Raw genomic sequence first — 26666 nt, 5'->3', positions numbered from 1 at the left:
AGCCGTAGCCAAGTCATTAGGTTACAGCCGCATCTGTAGCTGCTATCCCAGAATTACTTGGCTACGGCTAGATTATATGTAGGCTACGTGCTCTTCAGCCCTAGCCCAGCTGAAACTTTTCTTCGGGTGAAAGGTCGTCTCCAAGAGATACATTTTTCAAAATGGCGACGTTGATAGACGAGGTACAATCCAGATCGTTAAGGAAAAGATTACGTTAAGTTTTGTTGTGTAAGTGGAATTCTTTCAACAAGACAAGCAAGATGGCGATGGAGAAGCAAGCTGTGATCAAGGAGACCCACCATCGGTCCGTTACAGCCATTGGTTATCATCCGATGCGACGTGAAATCTTGGCGGGTTTCGAAGGTAGGGCCTACATCATACATCATTACATGTACAGATGTAGGCCTACACGATGCATGATGTACATGTAGGGCCCTAGCCTAGGCATGCTAGGCCGTACTGGTCACTGCTGAGTACTGGTACACTGGTAGGCCTAGACTGCATGCCTAATTCTGGGGGTACACAAAATGATTGGGGTAGCCTTATACCCATAAATAGGGCCCGACTAATACTCCACTGTCGGATACTGGTTCCTGTCCCGATTCATTGGGATTTCTTTCGAAAAGTTTTATCCGGGATATCCGGTGGCAAAGCATAGGATAACTAAACATCTGCTTGTTTTTATGAGCTGAAATTGCACTGGTACATGTACGTTCACTACATACAGGGTAAACTTTCCACCAGGTGGCTAATTGCAGAAAACTCTCCGTTTTCTCATTCGGAGGAATTTTGGCCTGTCTTGTACATTACACAGACTGCTTTGTATGGTTAAGTAATTGTAGCCTGTCTCATGTACATGTATGAGAGCCTGTCTAGTTTGCACCCAGACTTCAGCACTTACGAATTTTGTTCAAATCTGTGAGAGAACCTGTCGATCTAAGTACTCGAGTCGTGGACAATCACGGCTGTTTTGTGTCGCAGCTAATTATAATACACAACGCCCTTGGCTGATGCCCTGTTCAGTCACACATGGCTTGCGGCAAATCATTGGTAGCATGGATTGCTCTCTGTGACGTGACATGAAAGTGACGAAACAGCCGTCAGTTTTGTCCAAGTGGGACAAAATTCGTCCGGCGTGGGAAAACGGCAAAAAAGGCAACATTCTTTTCCTCCAAACAAGAAAAATGCGAGTTTTCTGCAGTTAGCAACCTAGCAGAAAGCTTACCCTGTAAGTAGTGAATGTACCGGTGCAATTTCAGCTCATAAAATCAAGCGGATGTTTAGTTATGCCCCCCGAAATCCCAGATAAATCTCTTCGAAAGAAATCCCTATGAATTGGGACAGGGCCCAGTATACGACGGAGGAGTATTCTTCTGGCCCTGTTTACAGGACTAGGGTAGCCTAGGCTTATTCAATTGTCCGACAATGTCCGAGTGGCTTGGACCCTACAAATCGCCTTTTAATTTTATTATATTAATATTAACATTTGCACATTGTCAAGTGACTAGTCAGGTACTGAGGAAGTAGACATGGTAGGGTGCTTCCATTAATTTATTTCACTCAAAATGGCTCGTACCCCGGGTCAAAATCCTCAGAATTCACCTCTAAAACTGTCCTTAAAATGTCTACTGCGCCCGTCTATGGACTAACTTGAGGGAGAATCAGAGATTCCAATAAACTTTCTACACATCTTAAAGTAACACTACCCACACGACACGTGTTCAGCTGCATTGCCTGCACAGCAGCAATTAAGCAGACCTGTGAACTTGTCAAATATCACAGGTTCAAAGTTTCACGAGCAACTGGCTTCACTGTATTTTCCTAAAAAATGCTGGCACAAAATCGATGCAATCTATTTACTAAATTCTCCCTTGTGCCTGAACGAGTGCATGGCCAAGATGTAACAATATACATGTACATGTACGATGATTCGTTTATGTACCCCTAGGCCTTACATGTACATGTAGTTGATGCTGCACGAAACACTCTGCACTTAGCCTATTAAAGTTTTAGTTGTCTTTTTCCAGATGGTGTGATAAAAACATGGGAGGCAGAAGGTTCCAAGTTGGTGTTAACGACTTACGAACATCAAGGCTGGGTTACCGACTTCTTGTACTGGTAGGTTAAGGGGTGTGCTGGAACCAACTACACTACGTACATGTAGATTTATGAGTGTTGTTCAGATTTGACAATCTAGCCAATCAAAAGTCAGTCACCGGTCTAGATACAGATACTGTACATGTAGGTCGCTTACAAACTTGTGTGTGTAGAATACCGGTAGCAGGCTAATTCATCCCGAGGCCCCATGTACATTGTAAACACAGGAATGGCTGGCAGGCTAAACTGCTAAGCAGTTCCTGAATCTCTGCTCGCAGATGCCAATATAAACATGAATAATGTATAAATGTACCAGTATCCAATCCATCCTTTCTTTTGTACACAGACTGGTACTTGTACTGTACATTATAACGTTCTGCTCCTTGAACTTTAACTTGATTGGTGGACATACGTGCACACCCTCCTGATGCAGCAGATATAACTCTGCGTTGTCAGTCCGGGTTGTCATAATGTATGCAAGGTTGCAGGAAGAAGACAAAATGTTCATGGACCTCTCACAAAGTGCATGCAGAGGCACGGTAGTCCGGTCAGGTGTGAAATGATTTAAGACAGCGCACCATTGTACCAGGTAACAGTTCATTTTAATAACTTTTCACTTCAACCGAATGGCTTTTGATTGGCTCTTCCAGATGTGTGACGTTTCCAGTACAGTTCTGCGTTACATGTACATTGTTCATGTATATATGTGGCCTACATGTACATGTACTTGTACCGAGTTAATCAGCAGTCAGGCCATTCAGTAGCTTTTCTTTTTACCTCCATTGCTGGCCCCTCTGTTTATGTTGAACGCAAGACTATCAGTTCTGCAGACTTAATACCAAGTATTTACATCTAATGCATTCATTGTTTCCTAAAGGCATGATGGCAAGGTAATGTTCTCCTCATCCAATGATGGCATGATTGTCGCTTGGGCATCCGGTGGTGGGGTCTATGATAGGATTAAGGTAAGGTATAGTAACAGACCTACATGTGTGTTAAACTTAAAGAATATCCAAGGCTCCCGTACTTGTATACAGTGTAAGGCCCCTGATTCACTCTACTTGTGTACGTGTATGCATTGTGCTTAAAACTTCATTCATTATTTTTCAGGATCATTTATGAGTCGTGCGTTGGCTTGAACAACCTGGGCTCATGTATTGATAGTAATGCTCTTGCCATTCCCGTAGATTGGTTCTCCCATCTATTGCATGGCTTTGAATCAACGTCGGCACCAACTGGTCTGTGGACTCAACGGCTACATCAGAGTCTACGGCCTTGATGAAAGTAAGTCCGTCCATTAGGGGGCCATCCTTTAAGAGGACCAGAGTCCAGGCCCTGCAAGATACATGTACATGTATTTAACCAGTTAACGTCGGATTTTCTTTCCTGAAAAAGCATCGGGGGTGGGGTTTTTTTCTCTGCAAATTCTTTGAAATTGCAATATTTTTATGATGCAACCAAGCACGATGCATCAATACGTCAGCCGTGGATATGAAAAAAAATCTTAAATGAGTTTACACAACCTCCGTGGATCAAATGAGGAGAATTGTGCGGATTTACACATCATGCATCAACTGGTTAAACTGCTGGCATTTTGAGAGCCATCTGGACATCTGTATGCCCCTTCTGAATTTTTAATGTGTTTTTTTGGGGGGGTGGTAGCTCAGTATGAAACGTTGCAGAGCAGAGCCAGGTATTAGCTTTCTTTTTTCGTCCTAACCACCTCTTAATAGTTCATAGACCGTGTAGACTGGACATTGTTCAATAAGATGATCTTTTACCCGAGATTCTCCACATTTCCATGCTACATTTTCAAAGGGTTTCAGGCATGCACATGTATACATGTAGACATTGACCGACATGTACATTACTTCAAATTTAAGTTGGTAAAGGTGGCACCCTCCTTTCTTGATGACTTTTGTGTTCGGGCAAATTATCAGAGAAAAAAGGGGAAAACCCAATAAATGTTTAAGATTCGTAGATGACCTCAACCTGAGGTTTTAACCTTCAGGAACATTTCCTCAGCACAGTATTGATCGTCCATCTTTCAGAACGAGAGAAAAGTAGTATAGTGCAGGTGGACAGTCCCTACATCTCCAAGGAGCATACAGACATCGTCAAGTGCATTGTGTGTCTGGAGTCACGAGTGTATTCAGCAGGGTAAGAACAGGAACCTTGAATGCTGAAAAGACAGTCAAACTCACAAATCTGGCCGTAGAAGATGAAATCTCTGTGACCTTAGTGTAAAGTTCAAATTCTACAGTTTGGCCTGATTTGTCTTGGGAAAATGAGAATTTGCAAAGACATTTTGTGCAGTTTCCATAAAATTTGTGTAGAAATGACTTACAAGATACAAACGTATGTGTTGAAAAAATCTGAAGTGTCACCCATGCATGTTCCACATGTGTAGTGTGGAGTGGAAGTTCCTTTGTTCTCCTGCTGCTAAGAAAACTGTGGGAAAATTCCCCCGTATCCCCCAAAATGAGACTTCCTTCACGCTCGATATTTGACTAGATTGTTCCTCTTAATTTCTGCCACGGATAGCCCTCAGCAAATATGTAAAGAAGTATACGTGCATACATGTCCCCCTCCTCCAAGTCAGAGAAGAAGAAGTTTGAAAAACTCTTTAGGGTGAAAAGTAAATAAGGAACACCAGCCTTTAAATATGCTTGAATTTCTAAAGCAGCTTGACCTGTTTGGATTCTTGTAGGTTTGATTCCAAGTTGATCATCTATGATTCTTCATCTTATCCAGGAAACAAGGGCCTTACTCCAGTCTTCTGGTGAGTCCAAACTAAAAGGAGTTCATGCCATTTGTGCATGATGTTGTACATACATGTCTTCCAGAGAGCTAATTACAACATGTACATAATGTTTGAGAAAAAAACAGGCCTGAGATTTCTCAGCTTTGTAGTTGATTTCAGCTTTTTTGTTTTAGATTCCAGCTTTTTTTCCTCACCAGCTGTGTACAAAAGTACAGGAGATTTTCAAAGTTCAGCTTCTTTATGCCTTTTTTCAGCTGTTTCCAGCTATTTTTACCATTGGTCAATCTCACCCCTGAAAAAAAGGAAACTACTACGGTTGACTTGAATTCATGTCCAATTACCAGCGTCATGTTGCTATAAACAAAGACATGACAGGTAGCAGTAGGTAGGACCATTATCAATGAGATTGTGTTCATGTATGTGAAGGTGAGGAACGTTTTAATCTTGGCTTTTTACCAAATCTGCCCCAGAAGCTTCATCATACCAAGTAAGTTACAGTTGTTCAGTACCTGATGTGGAGCAAATTCTGTATGTTGAAGACTTTCTGCTTTCAAATCCGCCGTCCACTTCCAGTGACTTTGACTTGGGCAGATTTAAAAACAAAGACTTGATCCTGTGCCGCGACGATTTTCGATGAATGGGTCTGTTGTGGTGAAAAACGGAGCCTCAAAGTAGTGACGAAAATTGTATACCACTTTTGGCAGGTGCTCTAATACGGCTTGTGTGCACTTCTCATGCAAAGACACCATGATTTGAGGTTCATGTTCAAAATTTGCAGTATATCCACACAAATATCAGTGCAAGTACATCTTTCGTTTCCTGCTTTGATCTAAGAGTACATTACACAGGCATGATGGGCAATGTTCTCTGCACTCTCTCAGTTGAAGTTATTCGCAAATCCTTACATGTCACCCACAGGTGGACATGTACATGCGCCTACAGTAGACTGAACTTACACGTGTAAATGCGCGGCTCTTCAAAAGAACTTTGACAGAAGAGTTGATCAGCCGGTTGGGTATTTCATAAAGCCAAGGTCTTTCGGGGACAAAGTGTGCGTGTGAGTCAGCGTATGGCTGCGCGATGGGACAGACTATCGCGTGTGTGTAGCTGCTGCAGAATGGCCTTGTACTTGGCCAGCCATTTGGCCAGACTTCCTTTAGAATTCAAGTTCTTGTGTGTTAGATAGTAATATTGTTAATTCAAATACTACAGTTTTTTATAATGCTCCCGTGTTGTGGTCGAGACCATCACAAGACCAGACACAAGACCAGACATGGGTAACAGGTTGAACAGTGACAAAGGAATGCTTTTGTTACAGTTCAGATGAATAGCCTGTGTCTTGAATTCGGACTACAGGTCCTGTGAAGTCTTGTGAAGGTCTTAAGTTTTCTCGACTTCAACACTGTCATTTTCCTGGAAACTAATTTGAGGGCATTTTCATGTAAATTTGTCTGTGGATCTTTGTAATGCATGCCATATTCATTTTGATGTATTTTCCTCCCGTGTCATTGCTGTATTCTGCATCTTTCATGGATTTTCTTTGTTCCCACATGTAGCTCAGACATGTCAGACAGTAAGTTAAATAATTACATGTCATTTTTGAGTGGGCACATGCAGTAACAGATCCAGAGGTTGGCATTCGGACGGCATAGAAATTCAGTGCAAATTATACATAGTACAGAGTTAGTGTTCTCCAAATTTAAAAGCACACATCCTACCAGCAAAATCGAAACAACTTGATGAAACGGTTCAAAAAAAACTTTGAAGAAACTTTTTTCAGAATTTTTAATTTTCTTTCAGGTTTGTGTACCATATACATACTGGTAGGTTTCTTTACTAACACGTACATTCCATTATTAATCCACGATGCCTCTCCGTTGCACATGAGCAGGAGTCATTTCTAAAAAAGTGGAATAAGACAATTTCAGCAGGTTGGCAAACTCTAAATAATGAAAAAAAAGAAGATTAAGCATCAGACCCCAGTCCTCTAAAAACCCTCGTAGAAAACACCCAGCGGAGAGTATTCATACAATACTAAAGCCTTTGCTTGATAAAATGAACCTGCTTTTAAGAGGGTGAATTGCTGTGAGTTTGTTCCAATCATGCCAATGATGATCTCAATATATACGGGTATGGCTTCTGGCCTTCCTTGGGTTCTGTCAAATTTAACCTTGCTGTGATGCACTTGTATAAAAGCACTTTGTGTCCTTAGTGGAGTTGTTACAGATACACTGTATGCACATGTGGTATGCACACTTCTTATTGTATCTATAGATTTGATTGTTTGAATTCCTTCCCCGGCCAGCTGTGTATTGTGTTAGATTTGTACTATACTGGAGATTTATTTCATTTATGACAGATGAAGCACTCACAGATTTTATTAATCTGTGAAACAACCCTTGCAATGGGGAAAACAGCTTAATCTGTCTTTCACAGGTGGCTGAATTTCCTTTCATTTTGGCTTGCCTGCATTTATTTTCTGAGTCCATCTTTTCCCGTTTACATGCTTCATGATATTAGGTCCTTCTTGTGCTTTATGCAGGAGGATACAACATAGGCTAACCTGTGAAGTGCTTAACTGTAACTTACATTTTTACCAGATGCACGTAATGTCAGCCTGAAGTGCCACAAATTAGATCCAGAATCTACAACATGTTGTAGTACACCGTGGTATTAATTTGAAGTAACTCCTGATCTTTTACCGCAGCAATCCCAAGGCTCATGATGCTGGCATATCCTGTCTTGTGCTGATCAAAGATACTGAGAATAACACCTGGTAAGATTCTGGGCTTCATTTTAGTCGGTGGATTATTTAATCTACACAATCATGACAATGTGCGCTTGCAAAATCCCTGCTGTGTTCATGAATGTACACTGAAAATCACATTAAGGTTTTTCAAAAGTGAGAGCGTAACATATTTCATGAATGTGTTCAGTCGTTCAAGTACAGAGAAAGGTTTTGGAAATGGGAGTCAGATAAAGACACACATGTGCTAATATCACAAAATAATATCTATGTGGATCTTCTCGCCATTGGAGTAGTGGTTCTCCCTGACTGTCCGATCCTTTTCCCCTTTGCATGACACTGAGGCTGCCTCCATATCTGTTGTGTGGAGCTAGAGCTAGGTCTTCACTCCATTGAAAGTACGTGGAGACGCGCAGACAATAGACCTAGCCGTAGCTCTGGAGGCCTGTTTTGGACACGGCCAGAAATACTTCTTTGCTGAATAAGTGTCAATAACTTTTTGTTTTTAGAAAGGTACTTTGAAAGGATTGACTTGAATTCATGTACATTGTAACAGGATTAATTTAAAGCATTTGGATATAATTTTTGTGTACGAGACTTCAAATAGTAGTCATTAGGGGAATTAGTGCCATGTACGCAGCTGTTTTGGAGGGGTTTTTATTACTTGATCTTTCAAAGTTGGTCTACGTACTGTAGGGTTCAAAAGGACTGAAACCCATTTTTTTAGAGCATCTTTCACAATTTAGTATTCCATTCTATTTTTATTTAAGCATATCGTTACTGAAACCCATTTTTTTAGAGCATCTTTCACAATTTAGTATTCCATTCTATTTTTATTTAAGCATATGGTTACTTTGCTTCTTTCTACCGGTATTTTAGTTGATGCGGAATAGAAATGGCGTAAATGGTCATTTTGCCTGTTGAAACTTTTGGTCTACATGTCCGGGTATCGCATGACATTTATTTGAAATAACATATACGTCGTTCTAGTTTCTTATCATCTCTGTTCTGTGCATGTGTTTGCCTACGTGCTGCATATGCAGTATCAGTTCATGGCAGAATCTTTTTTCTTAAAGGGGCAAAGTAATTTCTCATTTGCAAAGGGCACTCCTATTAGAAAATTAACATGTCAATGGGGACATTTCATCGGACATTGAGGCAAAGACCGGGGCATCAAGGCAATTACACCTCCAATGGCTCAGTGAAACTCTTGCCCTATTCTGTTTGTGTACATATGCAAATTAATCATTGCAAGGCTGAAGCCTGATTGGTCTTCTGTTGTGTATTGCTCATTCAAAACCTTCCTTTTACTTTTCCCCTTCAGGTTAGTGACGGGCTCATTTGACAAGGTTGTCAAGATTTGGTCTCAGGATGGCAAACTGACCCATCGGCTTGATGGCTTCCTGTCCACTATAACAGACTTGTGCTATGTGCCTAAGAATAAGACATTGTGGATAGCTAGTGGCCTGCCCACTGCCACACTGTACGATCCTAAATCCGGTGAAAATGTGAGTGTTCCTTACGTTTCATAAAGGGAGGTTTCGAGGATGATTTAGATGTGTGATGGGTTGATGTACATGTAAGTATATTTCATCGTGTTGTTTCTGTATGGAATTCAAGGAGAACTTTAGCCAGCAGCATTAATGATCAGTTATATATTCATAAAGAGGCTGTGAATGGGGACTAAATTCATGCAATCATCCCAAAGAAAACATTTTAGACATTTTGGGGTTCATGGTGAAATGTAATATACCATGCAAACGCACTCATCTCTGCGAAAATAATCTGCACTCTTTCATTTTTTTATCCTTTAAAAATAAAACTTTTAGCCATCATTAAAACTGGTTTCTTGTTCTAACGTTGTGTTTTCCCTTTTGTGGTTTTGCATGCCTTTCAGGTCACCGATTTTATTGGAACTTTTCAAGAGGAAGAAGACAATCAGAAATACCACCTGCACATCCTGAAATACATTCCTGAAATGGGTGAAGTCATTGGTGAGTCTCTGACTGTGACACAGTCCTGAAATTGGTGAGGTCATTGGTGAGTCTCTGACTGTGACACAGTCCTGAAATGGGGGAAGTCATTGGTGAGTCTCTGACCGTGACACAGTCCTGAGATGGGGGAAGTCATTGGTGAGTCTCTGACTGTGACACAGTCCTGAAATTGGTGAGGTCATTGGTGAGTCTCTGACTGTGACACAGTCCTGAAATTGGTGAGGTCATTGGTGAGTCTCTGACCGTGACACAGTCCTGAAATGGGGGAGGTCATTGGTGAGTCTCTGACCGTGACACAGTCCTGAAATGGGGGAAGTCATTGGTGAGTCTCTGACTGTGACACAGTCCTGAAATGGAGGAGGTCATTGGTGAGTCTCTGACCGTGACACAGTCCTGAAATGGGGGAAGTCATTGGTGAGTCTCTAACTGTGACACAGTCCTGAAATTGGTGAGGTCATTGGTGAGTCTCTTACTGTGACACAGTCCTGAGATGGGGGAAGTCATTGGTGAGTCTCTGACCGTGACACAGTCCTGAAATTGGTGAGGTCATTGGTGAGTCTCTGACCGTGACACAGTCCTGAAATGGGGGAAGTCATTGGTGAGTCTCTGACCGTGACACAGTCCTGAAATGGGGGAGGTCATTGGTGAGTCTCTGACCGTGACACAGTCCTGAAATGGGGGAAGTCATTGGTGAGTCTCTGACCGTGACACAGTCCTGAAATGGGGGAAGTCATTGGTGAGTCTCTGACCGTGACACAGTCCTGAGATGGGGGAAGTCATCGGTGAGTCTCTGACTGTGACACAGTCCTGAAATGGGGGAATTCATTGGTGAGTCTCTGACCGTGACACTTACATGTACATGTACCATGCTGTTTCACATTCACAAGTTGAATACATGTACATGTAGCTATGTTGGTGCTATGTGATTTCAGATATACCTGGATGTGTTACACGATTAAGTGGAAAAATGTACAGCTGCCATTTTTGGCTCAAGGATGCGTATAAATGTCATGAGTTGCAAATTGTTTGGTGGCAGAGACATTTGGTAGCATGGAAAGTTTCAGTAAATCTGGAGCCAGATATCAAGATCAAGCAGCGTCCAAGGAAAAATAAATAATATATCATGAACCCAAATTAGTGACACCGACTCATCAACTGAGACCGGTGGCTCGTTACAGGGTAAAATCCAGAACTTTTGATCATTGGTCGGGAAATGTTTGCTCTGAAATCATGAAGTAAGCTTTGAGAAATTTGAATGTGACTGGCCAATGTCATGTGAGTGTCCATTGGTTACTTTACATACTGCAAGAGGAAGTGGGAGTCTTTCAAATTATAATTTGTAATTATCTGGGTGATGACCTATCAGCCTTAATGAAGAATTCAAGAGGCAAGTATGACCAAGAACCACTAGTAAACTGGGGCCAATTTCATAGAACTGCTCAAGCACAAAATTTTATTAAGAGCAAGACCTTGCTTAAAAAACAACGGCTGCTCAAAATCTACGTGATGGGATTATCATGCTAACCAAAAGACAGGTGAATACCATTCCAATACACGATACATGGAGTTTTGGCTGGTAGCCTGATTTGTCAAGCAAGGCTTTTTCACGCTTAAGCAAATTTTGTGCTTAAGCAGCTCTGTGAAACTGGCCCCTGGTTGTTGATTCGGCATGTACTGGTAGCTAGTGCATGTGCAAAGAAGTTGAAGTGGGAACGGCCCTAGTCAACCGTTGTCAGGTCATTAGGCCGAAGGGGAGAATAGGGAGCCTTAGGAAGGGCCCAATAGCAAAAAGTGGAAATGATGTACATGTACTATTTTGCCGGCATTTCCTCCCCCCTGCACTATGCTATTAGAAATGATTTATGGCAACAAATGATGGGACCAGCCTCGGTAGGCTGATCAAAAATAGTTGACTAGACTAGTCCAACCATCGTTGACTAGCGTGCATTCAATCAGAGTTATTCAAACTACCGGTATGGTCATTTATGGTCTTTGATCAAACTTATCCTTGATATAAGTTACACCACAAAAAGCAAAGTGTTGTGAACCAATGTCCTGGTTCTACATGCTGGTCTCTAAATTGGTCAATCCACTGTGACCAGAAGCAGCCCCCTGATTGGCTAAAAAGAGAGAGCCACGTGGCAGTTCAACTTGGTGCATAGCACACAATTTTTCTTTTAAATGGCTCATTTTCAAAGAGCAACTCACATTTATGCACCAAAATGTCAGACCCCTCTTTCAGCCTTGATGAGGTGAGGCAACACCCTTTGACAAAGAGAGGAAGCCCACTCTTATCAAGTGCTTTTATTTGGTTCATTGTGACTAGACCTTGTGGTGCCTTCATACAGTGCTTCATGTACAGAGCTCAAGTCAGTCACAGGTATAGGCACGTATATGTTCTGACTCATCCAGGTATTTTTTCTAGGAATACAGAATTAATGAATCGGGCGACTAGACTTCAGGTCATTCTAAATGTTCCTGGACGACTTGACAAAAGAGGTATACCCACTGCCCCTCCACCACACAATAATCCCATCGTTCATTCACAGCTAAAGACCAACATAAATGGGTCTGGACACCAGTTGTGTCTGCATTCCCATGTCAGTCCAGTTGACCAGATTCGTTATTCTGTATTTGTCCATACATACATGTATGCCTCTATGTACAGATTTTTTAATCTATTCATCTGCATTGCAGCTAGTACAAGTCGTCGTCATCTCATGATGTGGAAATACAACCCATCAGGTTGCATCACTGCTCTAAAATGCAAGCATGCTGTAGAGTGTCTGACATACAGTAAGTAAAAGAATATAATGACGCGAAAGCTCATACAGAACCATATTAACTGCGTATAGTCTTGCATTTCTGTTGCAGGTTTTACTCTAGACTGGTCTTTAAATCAGGTCCATCTTAAGGCTTTTCATATAAATCCCTTTGCAAGTCCATCAAAGTCCATTCATAAGACCGGCCATAAGTAACAGGGTGAACAATGACACGGGAGTTTTGGGTTACCGTCCATTGGAATAGCCTCCGACTTGGCTAGAGATAACATGCCGTGCAGTGAACTTGCAGGGACTTCCAGGAACGTGGGCTGGACTCGGTTGCATCACTGTATCCCAGCTTCCGTTGGTTGAGCTCACCAGAAATGCTTGCTCTCCAATTGCAGCCCACAAGGTGCCTATTCTGATTTTTGACGGTGGGAGTGACGGTCAAGCCAACAAATGGGAGAGGCTGCAGTCCAATCATTTCATGTACAGGTGAGGTAATCGTTGGGCATTGTCACCGTATTAACCCTAGAATAGATTGTATTATCTAAAATTGAAAAGAAAGATTTGCAGAAATTTTTTCTTCGTCTAAAAATTGATATTCGTGGTTGATGTTGATTTTCTTCGACCATGTGATCCAGTAACTTGACTAGACCGATTGAGAGGCTGTTTGTTTCATGGATCAGGATTAGTGATGGTTTCAGACAGCGGAAGCCTCCTAACGAATGATGCCAACCAGCTTTGGGATCACTGATCGAGATCCAGATCAAACAAACGGGCCCTCAGTGTTCCTCTTTTTGACTGTCTCACAGCAAAGAGACTTTCCTTTTAGCCGAGGCCAAGAACAAGTTAACCCAGGTGATGAATCTCAAGAAAGACCCACACCAACAGGTGCAAGTCAGTTCAGTCGTACGAGTAGTCAAGCCACAGCTGGGTAGCCATTACATATTCAACAAGCCTGAGGCACAGGTAATAATTTGCTCTGGGACCCTGTAAGCCTTCACTGTCAGAAAAGTTGTTTGAAGGATGTTTCCTTTATAAATTCTCCAAAATTTGGACGGGATTGTAGGGAAGTGTAGCGAGTCCCCACAGCATTTTGGGACCTCACAATAAATATTAAACAGTAAAGTGTGGCCTGTGTATCTGAAAAACAAACATTTAAATCGGGATTGGTTAAGTAAAATTGGGTTTTGGTCAAGTGTGTCCCAAAGAATATTTCACTCGGAAATCTGTGCCTGATTATTAAAAGAGAGGTATTGGTTTTTTGCTGCGAGCATTAACAAGATCTAGGGCTGATTTAGGGGTATAAAAATTTACCAGAGTTTTCATTCAACTTATTTGTTTTATGTTTGAGCTAACTACTTGACAAAAATTGAGGAAAGCACGGCAGCCTCTTCAATGGTCCAATTGAAGATCTTGTAATTTATTTTGCACAAAATTTGTGAAGTACGCGGTGTTTTGAGTGAGTCAACAAGGTATTCGGGGGGGGTCCGTCTGCAGTTGAGCAATTATCCATGGCCAGGAGTAATCAGTAAATTTACCATGAAGAAATGTGCCTTTTGAACAATGTCATGTGGATTCATGCCAAATAACCAAAATGGGCAGTGAAGGACTGTAATCAATTCATGTCCATGACACGGATTTGGCGATTGTGCTCCATGACCACACTTTTACATCAGTTACACGCCGGTGGAAGTCTTGGGGTTAAAAACTGTGACCTTTCAACCCTGCATTGTTTTAAACCTGTTTCATGTGAGCCGAGCTTATAAGGGTGAGTTCAAATTGGACTTCAGCACCAACCGGGGTTGATAAATCTTGACCCTGGTCCAGAGAAGGGTTGAGTTCAACCCGGGTTGAAGTCAATCTTGGGGTTGACGCAGTTGGTGCGGCATAAAATGACCAATCCACACTTGACAGTTTTCTAGTTTCTGAATTTACGGTGAAGAAACCTGTCCCCAGCAACTGTTTCAGGTAAGAAAATCTGACGTTACCTGATTAAAGATTGTCGTATGCGTACAACTCAACTGTGGCATTCATCATCATGTGACTGATGTGGGTTTGTTCAAAAATTTCTCCTATCATATTTCTGCAGCCTGCAGAACATCAGAAACACTACCACCCAGCACTTCTGAAAGCCACATTTGCCGAGGATCTGGATCTCCTCCTGCTGGGGTCAGAAGATGGCAACATCTGTAAGTAACCATTTCTTAGTCTGGCAGAGCTGGAGACCAACAAGACTCTATTGACCGATATGTGTCCCACTTGTTTGGGCTCTTTTGGGCTCTTTCCTACGTGCCTGATTGTAGGAATGCAAACCTGAATTGTCTTTTGTTCCCTTGTTTATTATATCATCCTATTTCTGGTCGTGACACCAAAGATCACTTTTAAAACAACAGGATAGGAAGAATAAAAAAACCTGTTCGAAAGGAATTTGGAATGCCCAGCCTTAGGTGTGGGAGGAAAACCGCAGAAGAATGGTCTTGCTTAAACCAAATGCATGCTCTTTCATTTTGTGCAAAGAGGAAGTTTCTTCTTTGTTCATGATGAGCTTATGCATGAATAATGCTGGTTTTTTGGTGGGAATAATGGAGGATTAAGGCACTCAGGAGATCCAGACATAACTACCCTAAAAAAAATATTTTGCAAAGGTGACTCCTATACGTTTAAAATTGTATTTCCACAATGCCCTTGAGAAGGATTTAATCAAGAGTTAATCATGCCGGCCTTGCAGAAATTATGGTACTCTAACTGTGCTCATTCTCTAGATGTGTGGGGCTTTGATGATGCGGCTGTCAATGCTCTGCGAGATATGAAGCCGGTGGGCATGCCAGAGTTGGTCAAGAAGTATGCTGTTCTGCTCCGTGAGGACTCTGAACTCTTAGGTGAAAACGGTCTGTACCAAACAGGCCTGATGGATAGTCAGGTACCGCAATACCTCCAATATGAAGGGAAAGTTTGAGGCCAGGCTCGCAAAGTTCTTGTGTCATGCATTCTCGCGTGGTTTTGCATCGTTTTGTATGGGCTTTCAAACAATTTTTGGACGTAACTCATTGCAATATCAGTGGAACACAAATGTACAGTTGTCCAAAGAGGGTTCTGACTTGGATACAGCCTCTGATTAGACCGATCTTTAAGTCTAAAAATCTGTCCACAACGGACATGAATGGAATACGGTGTAAACGGGCAGGCAACACAGTCTGCACCTGCAAAATTCAAACGCCTTGACATGCAATCATACGTCCACAATGTGCATTCTTTCAAGAATTGAAAGTTTGAAACGTGCTCAGGTCAGGTTGGTAAAGGGCCAACTCACTCTACAAACCTTGATATGTACAATGTTGGTATTACTAGTTCATTCTCAGACAACACCTCATGCCTCTGTGCACCCACGAGACTTTTCTGGAAAAAACCTAAATGTTTTCTAAGTAGGCTAACTGCCTCAGAGTTGTCTGTGCTGCAGATTTACACTGAAAATGAAACTGGGAGTCACACTGAAGAATTAAACCAAAAACGCTGGGAATAGTCATAAAATGACTTCACAGGTCTAAGTGTTATAGTTGAGCTCTGAAGACCAATGGCACTGTGTTCGATTTGGATGCTTCCATATTTATTTGAACAGATGAAATCACACAAAACATGGTTTCCTTACATGAAAATTTAAGGTGTCATTCTGAGAAAAACTTTAATTGAAAAGTGTTTAAGCCAACTTTCAGTTTCATGTGCCATTTTAAAGCACCAAATACACAGGCTATTGACCGTGAGCCAATAGGAACAGGTGAATGATCGATGGTATAGTGACTTCTAAATTCTGTTATATCTCACGTCAAAAAGGCACAGTATGTCAATACATCGTCTATCAATGTCTTGTGAAATTGTGTAGGAGATACCTACCTGTATAGAAGTATAGAACACTTTGATCTTTTTTAAGACCATGGATTATTTTTAATAAAATAATGACAGTGTGTCAAGTGGTGCTGGCACATGGTTTGCATTTGCTCCAAAGTGTTTGATGATGTAATCATTCCTCAAGGCTCAAGCCTGTTATATGTAGAACTACCGAGTCCATTCACCAGTTGCAGATATTTGTCTCTTCATCAGGCCCAAGACTCGGTGACCAATCGTGTGGCTGGTTTCATCTGTAAGAATGTCCTCATTGGCCACAGCAGCTGCGTGACTTGCCTGACCCTCGTTGGTAGAGACAGTGGTTTTGGTACAACTTACATGGTGTGTGCTGATTTACATTGGAAGTTTAAAAAACGGTCCCAGACCAAAGTGGTGGTAATGAAATCAAGCTCCCTGTAGGCAATGTAACGTGACAATAGTGTAAAACATGTTGAGTTACTGCTCACCTGTTCTTATCAGGATTACCACACCTCTAGAAGTTAGCGATTCAACATGGTGTACACACAAATTTCTCTCCTCCGAGTCCGTCTTGCTTCCACCACGGAAAGCTTTGACTCGTACTTACAAAGTAATTTGTTAATGCTTTTAAATTTGTTTTGCCTTGTCTCCTTAGTTAAGTTCAGGCTGGGACCGAAGAATCTGTATTTGGGATTTGGAAACTGGCACGTAAGTATCATTCATCAAATGAAATTTGTCTTCGTTTTTTGCCCCTTGTACTCACTGTATAGACCCAATTGTGCATGAGCAAATATCCTAAGTCTAAATCCACTTTGGATTGTAAATGTGATTAAACTTGAATAAAATTTCCATTGAGCCATATTTGTGAAGGACTTGACAGATAGCCTTAAGTAATCCTTTTTTTTCAGGTCAGCCAATCAGATGTTACTTTCCTCTTCACTTTTATTCTGAAACTATTAAAATACATGTAGATCACATTTAGGTTTAGTTCCAAGTCCTTTAATCCATCTCCGTGTTTGGCCTTTAGTAACTAGCTTAAGCTTTGAGGTTTGTTCCCACTCTGTGCAAAAGTTGACGGGAACACAGAATTTTCACATCCAGTATTTGTGGTGCGAATTTGCAACAGTTGAACACTTTCCAACTCAAGTAATTTTCACTGCAGAATGTTTTGTGATGGAAAACTTGCTTGGCTTTCGTGTTGACCAGAAGTAGAATGAACCAGCCTTTCTCCAAGTATCTTGTGTCATTTTTTCTTCCAATACATACAAGCACATGTATCACAAGTGCATATGTTTGAAGACGATTTCTCCACCTTAGAATTAACAGTTTTAGAAAAACAATTTAAGGAGGGCCATTATTTTCCATGTGGTTGTAATACTAAAGCTCAGAATGTGCAGACTTGCTGTTTACGAGAGGACTGAGACTGTATTTCTGATGCTGCATTACAGTGTCTCTGTACGTCCTGTGCAATTCTACATGAGCATTGTGTCATGTACATGTACCTGGGCGTTATGTACTTCTACGTTGTAAAATACAGTTATTTTAAGTCACAGCTTAAACTTTGTTTTTATTTCAGGCTGCATGATACATTCCGCAACACTTCCCGTGACTCATATGAAGTGCAGGAATTGGCGTGTGATGGCATCGTAATTGATATGGACTACAGCTGTCAGAGGTATGCATACATGTAGTACTGGCAACTAACTTCAAAACTTCTACAAGATCATTCTGGGAAACTTGTGAAAAACTTGCATTCTTTTTCTGAGTTCTGATGGGATTTTCTACTTCATAATTTGGGAGTTGCTTTGAATTTGAAGGCTCTTAAAACATTATGTTTGCTTTCTTGAAAGTGCACATTTGCAAATGGACACAGTGCGTAGACCATGCGACGTTTTTGAGACAACAGTCTTTTATTAAGTGAATATACCACCGCTTGTGGGGACATCTGTGGCATGCAGTGCACAAGAGATATTGTGCAAATCTAATGCATATTACTAAGTCCTTGCAATTGGTGCTAGTGACATTCAGATATAGCCACCTGTCACTTTTGTTATTAAGGGAGTGCTTGTAAGTAGTCTTGGAGCTGTGACAGGTGTTCACATATTGAAACACTTAGCACTGTGTTCATGCTGCAAGAGCCGTGGGCCCATTGCACCATAGGTATTTAATTGCACAATTAAAGCTGTCAGCTTTTTTGCTATGCTTCCTTGCTCATATCAGAACTCATCACTCCATACCGGCTGAACTGTACACTCCATTCTACATACGTGCAGTTCAGATACCAGAATTCTCACTAAGCCCGAAACTCGCTCTTCCATTTCCACAGAAGTTTTTATGCAGCTGTTCCTAACCTTTGGAATAATCTTCCTCACAAGACCCGTCATGCAACTTCCCTCACTAAAATTCAAAATACTGCATAAAACTCTTCTTTTCCGTGAGTCATTAGCCTAGTAGCCCATAATTTTATTTTTTTTCTCATCCTGTATTACTTTTAAGCGTTGTGATACCACTTTGTGTAAGAATGCTATATAAATGCCCGAAATATTTTTATATTATAGGTGAATCTAGTGCAGTTGTTCACAAACTACAGATTTTTTGACTTTAAAGAAAACTACAAAATGACACTCAAGACCTAAAAACAAGTCCATATTGTAGTTTATGATGAGATTGGTTCTGTTGTCATAAATTCATTCTATTTGTGTGCATCCTATAGGAAGGAGTTTGCCTATGCTTCAAGCGACAAGATGGTTTACATACGCAGTTTTGATCCTGATGGCAGCAAGATGCGTCTGAGCAACACTCTACAGGGACACGAGGGGGAAATCACTCAGGTCAAATGGTCCAGGGCACGCTCCAACTGGGTCACCGCCTCAGAGGATGGAACAATCAGAATATGGGTGAGTACGTAAATCGACAACTCAATGGCTTCGATGGTTTAACTCTATAAAGAGTTAGTTCATGAGTGTTTCAAAAAATGGTATTAAATATTCTCAAATCGCAATCTTAGTCTGATATAGATATCCCAAAAACATTTCTAGAAAGATTGAAATGTCACTCTCAAAAGAGCCAGGTTTTTAACTACTTTGCACCGGGGGACCCGGTATCGGGTACCTTATGTTTGTACGCATAGTCGGGGAGCCCGAAATCAGACAAAAGAGCCAGGTTTTTAAGTACTTTGCACCAGGGGACCCGGTATCGGGTACCTTATGTTTGTACGCATAGTCGGGGAGCCCGAAATCAGACAAAAGAGCCAGGTCTTGTAACAAAAGACCAAGCTGCTGGGACTTGAAGAACAGTTTTTCAGTTGTCAATAGCAGAGATAACCCGTCCTTTTTTGGAAACACTATACCACTATTTGTGGCATTCAGTACGGAAGATTACAACCACGGATGAAAGCTCTCCAGTGCTGCTGTGCCGAAGCAACACATTACTGCTGCCCGCTAGTCTGGCCTCACTGAAAAAGACGCCAGCCGTGAACTGCTCTAGTTTCGAGAGCAAAAGAAAAATATGCAACATTGCACAATCTGGGCTCTCTTTACAAGGCAGCAGGCCTGGCTGAAATACACGGGCGTTAATAGATGTTGCCTCTCAGAGTAGAGTAGCCACCAGACAGTCATTCCTGTGGGTGTAAATGTCTAGTAAATGAAGTAATGATTTTTTGAAGAATTTCGAAAATGGAAAATCATGAAAAATGCCCGTATATGTGCACGGCCATTTTAATTGAACCCAGCACAAAGTAGTTAACGACCATTTGACTGCAGGGGGATTCTGCTCCCAGAGAACTCAGCTGTCACAAATCCATTCAATTTGAAACTTACTAAGCATGTACATGTATACCAGAAGTTTGAAATCAGTGTGAGATTTTCATAAAATTGATTTCAAATAAATGCAACAAGTTGCTAAAAAATCCCCAAAGCATGTTTTCAGGCTAGGTGCATAGGAAATAAAGTTGCACATCGACACTATTGGAGAAAGTGTTGACGATAAGGATTGTGCATCTCCCTCCAAGCTTTGTTAGAGTTAAAGCAAAACCGTCTCAGTAAATTTCACTGTGCGGCAGACAGAAACAGTCTATTTGCTTTATCAGTCAAAGTTGCTTGACCTTTATGTTCACACATTCACATTTTGGAGTGCCAGGATTGTTGTTCAATTCTGTAGTATCAAATACATGTAGAGGGATTTCATATTAGCGCCGTTTGCGCATATCTGTATCGAAATCGAGGCTCTCTGTGTTGAACTTCCTCGGGCGCGCCCACGGAGTCCACACAGTATGTGGAGTATCCGGTTCGTAAGTGTGACGCCACTTCAGTTTAAACCACGCCCACTGCACAAGATACAGGACCATTGCAAGTAGTTCGCGGTCAATTGTCGTTATTTTTTCTTTTGATTTTACGTTTCAAGTCATCCTGAAAGACTCTTCCACAAAACTTTGCCACCTGAAAAGTCTGAATTTAGCGTACCTTTATGTATTTTGTGTCTTGACTCCTTACTTTCAATCGTCTGATCGTATTAAGAATTGAAGCTGACACATACAGCCTCGTTTTCAAACACGGAAGTGCGCAGATTGACGCTAAAAGCGTCGTATTGGGATCCCTCTATTCTTGTGCGTTTAGGGAGAACACTTGTCATAAACTTCCCTCTTCTAGTTTGACTTGGGTGACAGGCGGATGAGGCCTGGAATTGCTCTATATGAGTAGGTCAAATGTCATATGTCATGCTGTGCTTTTTGGAGCATTGAGCAAAACAATGCCTTTAGAAGAGACTACCAATGTTGCATAGTTTTATTTGCTTCTTTTTGCAGAAGGTGAAAAAGAGCTTCTTACTCTCTTAAATTGTCCCCTAAAACTCCCCTGGCTTCAAATTTTTGTAGATTGTGTCTGACATACACGTACAAAGTATTGAAAAGTGAAACATCTTGATCGTGTTTATTATTTGAATTTTGTTTCAGAGCGGTGATGGTATGTCCTGTATACAGGTGCTGGCAACCCACGGAGCCATCACATCTCTCTGCATAGATGCCTACAACAGCTGCATCATAGCTGGTGTTCAAAACACTATTAAGTGAGTCGTCAATTAGTTGACCAGCTCCCATTCAGTTGTCAGTCTCGTGCACCTGTCAGTTGCTTCTCCCTTTCTTCCGGCTGCCCGAGATGTAACGTCCAGGTCCGGCCCTGGTTTTGAAAACGTAAAGTTATAGAAAGGCAGTCAGTTCATGAGTGAGTTCTTCTGATGATGTTTGTCGGAGTTTATCGTTTTTGTCCAGGAATGGGGGTTTCTGTCACTTCAAAAATCCTCCTCCATCCTTTCAAATTGGGGGGGGGACCTGATCCCACAATTTCAGTTTGGGACCCAATCGCACGTATTAAATCATAAGGCCCAATTATTCTGCAATTAGTTTACATTAGTTAAGGAAACAGCAAGCCTTGTATTTTAATATACAAATATTGCTCAGTCTAGAATCTTACTGAAAATGGGCATGATGCGAAAAAGTGTTGATTAGTACACAAAATACAGATATGTCTGGAGGGGGACAGTTGATTGAAGTTAACAGAGGTGTTTGAAATTGAGAAATGCTGAAGGAACTGGTACCTCATATTCCAAGAACCATTGCAGCTGACATCGACTATCCACCCCCTCACCCAAGAAACACAGGTGTTTGTTTTGCCACACCTCAGCATTAAGTTGTGATTCTAATTTCAGTCGTCATGTAAAATACCAATCAACATGTGCGAGTACTGCCATATATCCATGTCTACCTACAATGTTGATTGATTATCTACCTGTACAGTTTACATCATGCAACATTTCCATGGTGGCTCCATAAAGAGCAAACATATGAAATTATCTTCTGGCAAATTTGAATTCTCAATTAAGATTGGTCAATCCATGGCAATAAACAGAGTGACCTATAATCGTGTTGTACCATCTATGTCAAACTCTGCAAAATGCGTTATACTCAACGGAATGCAGTATTTTTATGCTAAAAGCAACATGCGCAACTGCATGATTTACTGTAAATTCAAAGGTGGCACGTTTGTGCACATAGGCCCTGTTAACATCTTTACTGGGAGTCACGTTTGCTTGAAGATAAATTCGTTATTCACGCTCACACTCGTGGAACACAGAATAGTGTAGTGCGTCTGTTTTCCACGAGCTTGAGAATGATAACCATTACTATTAGTCGGGGAATAGTTCGCTGTGCTTTACAATGTCACACAGCTTTACAGATAACATCTAGTGGCAAACTTGATACCATGGCTCCAATAATTCCTAACAAGGTTTATGTCCCATTCATAACAGACATCTCTCCATTGGAGACGTGCGTTGATTTCAGTGTTTGTCAATTCACTGTTGGGCATGTGGATGGAGAGTAGCCATAAGATGATAATTACCTCGTTACCAGTGTCTCACTGTGGCTAGCTATTCCCCAAAGACCTTAACAGGTTTCCATGGTGCATTAAGAAGTCCATGAGGTACCTGTGAAAATAAAAATGACTGTGCATGGCAAAATAGTCCTCTGTGCTGATGACGCAACATTTTGTGCTTTCCTGGACAATGGGCCCAATAGACTCCACGGGAAAGTGCACATATAAAACAACTACACCAATTGCACCCACCGAGTAAGTACAGCATGGTGTCCAACCATAGCAAATTGTCTTAAGTGTTGTTTGCCAAAAATGAAACCAATTTTTGGTATAGCACTCAGAACTTCGGTAGTCTCTATACCGACTGTCATCTTTATAGTGTTGGTAAATGACACTTATTGCTCACTCTGTTATGGAAGGACGCGATGTTTGTTGACGCTGGATACTCACATGTGTCACATGACGTACTTGGCCCACGTGGTCAAATTTTAGGTCATGGCATTCAGGCCTTTTCTGCCATTGGCGACAGGAATTAAGGAATTGACGATTTTGTATATCACCGGGGTCATTTTTTCAAATACGCATGACATAAGGGGCTGAGTTCGGGCAGCTTGTTCCCGTATTTTCATGAACAGCTCGATTTGTTGTTTGTGGGTCGGCCGCTCGAACGCAACATGCAACATGGCGGCGTCCATAAATACGTTATTCGAGAGTTAAGGTTTGGATGGGCTGTATTCTTTTCTATATAAACAGGAACATTCATTTCGGAAAAATAATGAATGTTAATTTTGCTAAACTACCCATTGTCTACATGGTCTATGGATTTGAGAGCCATCTCTCTTCTTTTTGCAGCTGTGCAAAAATCAAAATCTCACGAGTTATTTCTGTGTGTTCCTGTAAAACCCTGACGAGGAGATGGTGAGTGATCCTGTTCTGAGGACAGTGTACTTGAGTCGTGTTCCCGCTGTTCGAGCGCGAGAACACGAAACCCGTGTCAAGAACAAGCCGCCCGAACTCGAGCTACATGTATCATGCCAGAGTTTTGGACAAGGCCATTGCAGTGAGAAAAAAAAGCAATGCTGCATCCGTTGCAGTCCTTGCATTTGAAATTGATGAACGATTGTGTATACTTCCAATTTTTGAAGGAGAGCGAAGTGCATTTGTTGAATTATTTCACATTTTCTTTGAACAGAGTTTATGATCCAGACAACTACAAACTAGTGCAGACGAATGTTGGACACACAGACTCCATACGCAGTATTCTACACCTGCCTGAAAGAAATCAGGTTAAACTGAGTATAATAATCTTTATTGACTGTGCAAATTCAATTTAAATACACATTTTCCATGTCACTTTAACAGTAATAGAAGCAAGATAGCTCAGCTGCTTGCCAAGTTATCGTTGGGCTCAAACACAGAATTTGATTTCAGAGTTTTGCTGATGGATACATTTCATTCACAGTGTGATTGAATTACATGATTTCAAAATTCTGTTTAAGTGAAGTTTAAGTTCTGTACATTGGAACGGATGTATGAGATTGTTTAAAAATTGTCGACTTTGGTTGTTTGCATTTGTGGACAGTACGTTTCTGGTTCTTGGGATGGCAGTCTGCGTGTCTGGAATGCCTTCAAGCCCATCGCTCGCAAGAAACGCCTCAAGATAGAGGAGAAAAGAGAGAGCATTGCAGGATTCAGCGCCAACAACCCCAACTACCTCATTGAAGATGATGACCTGGCTTAATCCCTGGCTTGGTTCATTGCTTACCTTTGAGAAGTTAACAGTGAACTACATGTACTTGTCATGAGTAGAACCTGAGTTTGTATTACTGAAAACGATGGTGCAGCCCACTGGCTTGTGGCGTACATAGTGCTCCACTTTTATGACATCAGAGTGAGATTGTCTCTGCAACTCTTCAACCTGTACAAAGGCATTGGCCATTATATACATGTAAATAAAACAGTGTACATTGTACATGGACTACAGCAATGAGGACATTAGCGCATGCCTGTGCAACCTGAGGGACTATAGTTGACTGGAAGAGGGTCCTAAGTGTCAGTGTTGTTGTCGAGATGCCCAATAAGACCTCCAGTCTGAATTCAAGCCACAAGCTATTCATATGAACTGCAGCAAAAGCATTTCTTTGTTCACCCTGTCACTTGTGGCTGGTCTTGTGTCTGGTAACACTGCTACGTGTATGTGAATGCAAAGGCCAGAGCAAATGGGACTCTTTTCTGGTCACTTCAGCATATGCAGCAAGGTATCAGACGGAGAGAACCCCCCCTGCTTTGTGTTGGTCATTGTCTCGCAGGAATCTGGGGAATTCCTTTCAGACATATGGGGGGGTGTGTTAAGTAACAATAGTCTGGAATGTGTATAGGGATTGGACATGTTGTGGGGGTACGGGCCCCTCGGTCTCATTTCTTGCTGGGTATACACTTCAAGGTCCAGCGGGGATATGCATGTACACAAATGACCAAATTATACTTGCTTATTTGTGACCCTCTCTGTGAAATGAGTCACTTTATCAGGGCCACTTTTGTCAAGGTCTGTGAAAGAATTTTACACAGCGTTGAATAGTCAAGGAGATGGGGGCAGCAGAATCCACCCCCCCTTCCTGGTTGACATTTTTGCCGATATCGGCACAGTGTCTGTTTCATGAGCTGAACCTTTAGGAGTTTTAGAGTAACTCGTTGTGGTCACTTTGACACCAGTTTTGTGAAAATCGAACCTACTGTTGTGGCGCAGCGCCCATTTTCCCTAGAAACGTCAGCCACTGTGGCGCCCAGTGCATGAGGGCTGGCATGCATGTAGCCTTGAAATTCAAATGACCGTAACAACAAAACCATACATATACGTCTGATTGGGTTCAAACTCCACATTTATAATGATAACAAGAGTCTTTATGTGCATGCCAAGTTTCAACAAAATGGAGCTTGGCACGGGCCCAGCCGAGTATTCAGGGAGGCAGAATTCCCCCGACTGTGAGCTGGTCCGAAACAACCCAGCTCTTTGAGGGTTAAGCAATAGGAATGCTCAACATTTCATAATCTACACCGCGTCAGTTTTCATCACACTAAATTGAGGGACGCATCAAAAGAAAGAGCTCGAATTCCTCAGTGTAATATGAAGTAAAACTCAAAAGCGGCTTCGGTGATTTGTGACTCATTTTCACAGAGTGAGTCACCTACATGTATTTTATAACACTCTCTGTCCAAAATGTAAAAAAAAAAAAACATATCGGGGTTTTTCAAACAAGTGAACTGTTTTAATTAAAATATAAAAAGAACTTGTATCGTTTCAGCAGGCAATTCAATAAAGATTGCTTGTAATTTCCCTCCATTTAGTTTTTGAGTTGTCTTCACTTATCTTGCCGTGCGAGGGAGCTGCAAGCGGTCAAAATGTTGAGGGTAGTGCTTGACTAGGCACCTTTGATGATTTGGTTTAACTGTTGAAATTGTATCCGGGTTTTTGTCTTGCTTAGTTTAGTGTTCATTGCATCAGTCCAGCTTTACAGTTACAGGTGATAGCCAGAAACTGACAAGAACGATGATTCTGATGCCCAACGTGTTGGCCTCATGTAAATGACTTAGCTACGGCTGGAAATACATGTACATGTGACTTGCACTCCTGTGGAAGCCACTGTACATGTCTTGTGGCAGGAACGGTGTTTCCATCAGTCAGAAGTCATGAAATACACGTAGTCTCGAATTCTCAGAAATTTGATGGCTATTTCCTGAAATTCAGTAGCCTGCATCATTTACATCGGCTCTGATCGTGCTATATTGTGTTTTCTTTTTGGGCAAAATGCCAAAACATTTATCATATCTTACTCCTGTTCATGCTGAAAAGCCTGGTTTGGTCGCTCTAAAGCCAGGGCCCACTAGCCAGAAAAAAAAAAATCCAGCCGCCCCCCAGCCAAATCCCATAGAACTGTGTGTTAAGATGTCCTTTGTGTTTACGCATTGGGTTATTTTACAAAGACCGTGCCTAGGGCCAGGCAGCGGAATGTTTCTTTATCAGTGGCCGGTTTCGGCTGTCTTTGAAGTATTATTTTGGTTGGGGGTGTTGTGGCC

General features: G+C 41.6%; 1 protein-coding gene and 1 long non-coding RNA gene across 2 annotated transcripts; one reads left to right on the top strand and one right to left on the bottom strand.

Annotated features, from left to right (window-relative positions):
- Positions 1–131: 131 nt before the first annotated feature.
- LOC110980503 (uncharacterized) lies at positions 132–25932 on the top strand. The gene is made up of 21 exons (XM_087141996.1): positions 132–363; positions 2028–2118; positions 2975–3062; positions 3285–3381; positions 4149–4257; positions 4808–4879; positions 7569–7637; positions 8932–9115; positions 9505–9601; positions 12299–12397; positions 12768–12858; positions 13179–13335; positions 14459–14558; positions 15132–15289; positions 16465–16590; positions 16883–16935; positions 17804–17902; positions 18941–19124; positions 21176–21288; positions 23785–23878; positions 24175–25932. The coding sequence occupies exons 1-21, from the start codon at positions 261–263 to the stop codon at positions 24331–24333; spliced, it is 2343 nt and encodes a 780-aa protein (XP_086998122.1). The 5' UTR covers positions 132–260; the 3' UTR covers positions 24334–25932.
- On the bottom strand, positions 20991–24447 carry LOC147797701 (uncharacterized). The gene is made up of 3 exons (XR_015426637.1): positions 24358–24447; positions 22620–22704; positions 20991–21398 (listed from the first exon to the last, which is right to left on the bottom strand). It is a non-coding gene; the product is annotated as an uncharacterized LOC147797701 (long non-coding RNA).
- Positions 25933–26666: the final 734 nt, after the last annotated feature.

The sequence above is a fragment of the Acanthaster planci genome, linkage group LG10 (assembly GCF_054643075.1).
Source record: "Acanthaster planci isolate LZ-2023a linkage group LG10, COTS_SCS, whole genome shotgun sequence".
In the NCBI taxonomy this organism is placed as follows: domain Eukaryota; kingdom Metazoa; phylum Echinodermata; class Asteroidea; order Valvatida; family Acanthasteridae; genus Acanthaster; species Acanthaster planci.
Note: the sequence above shows the minus strand (reverse complement) of the source record. Positions and strands in the feature narration are given on the sequence as shown.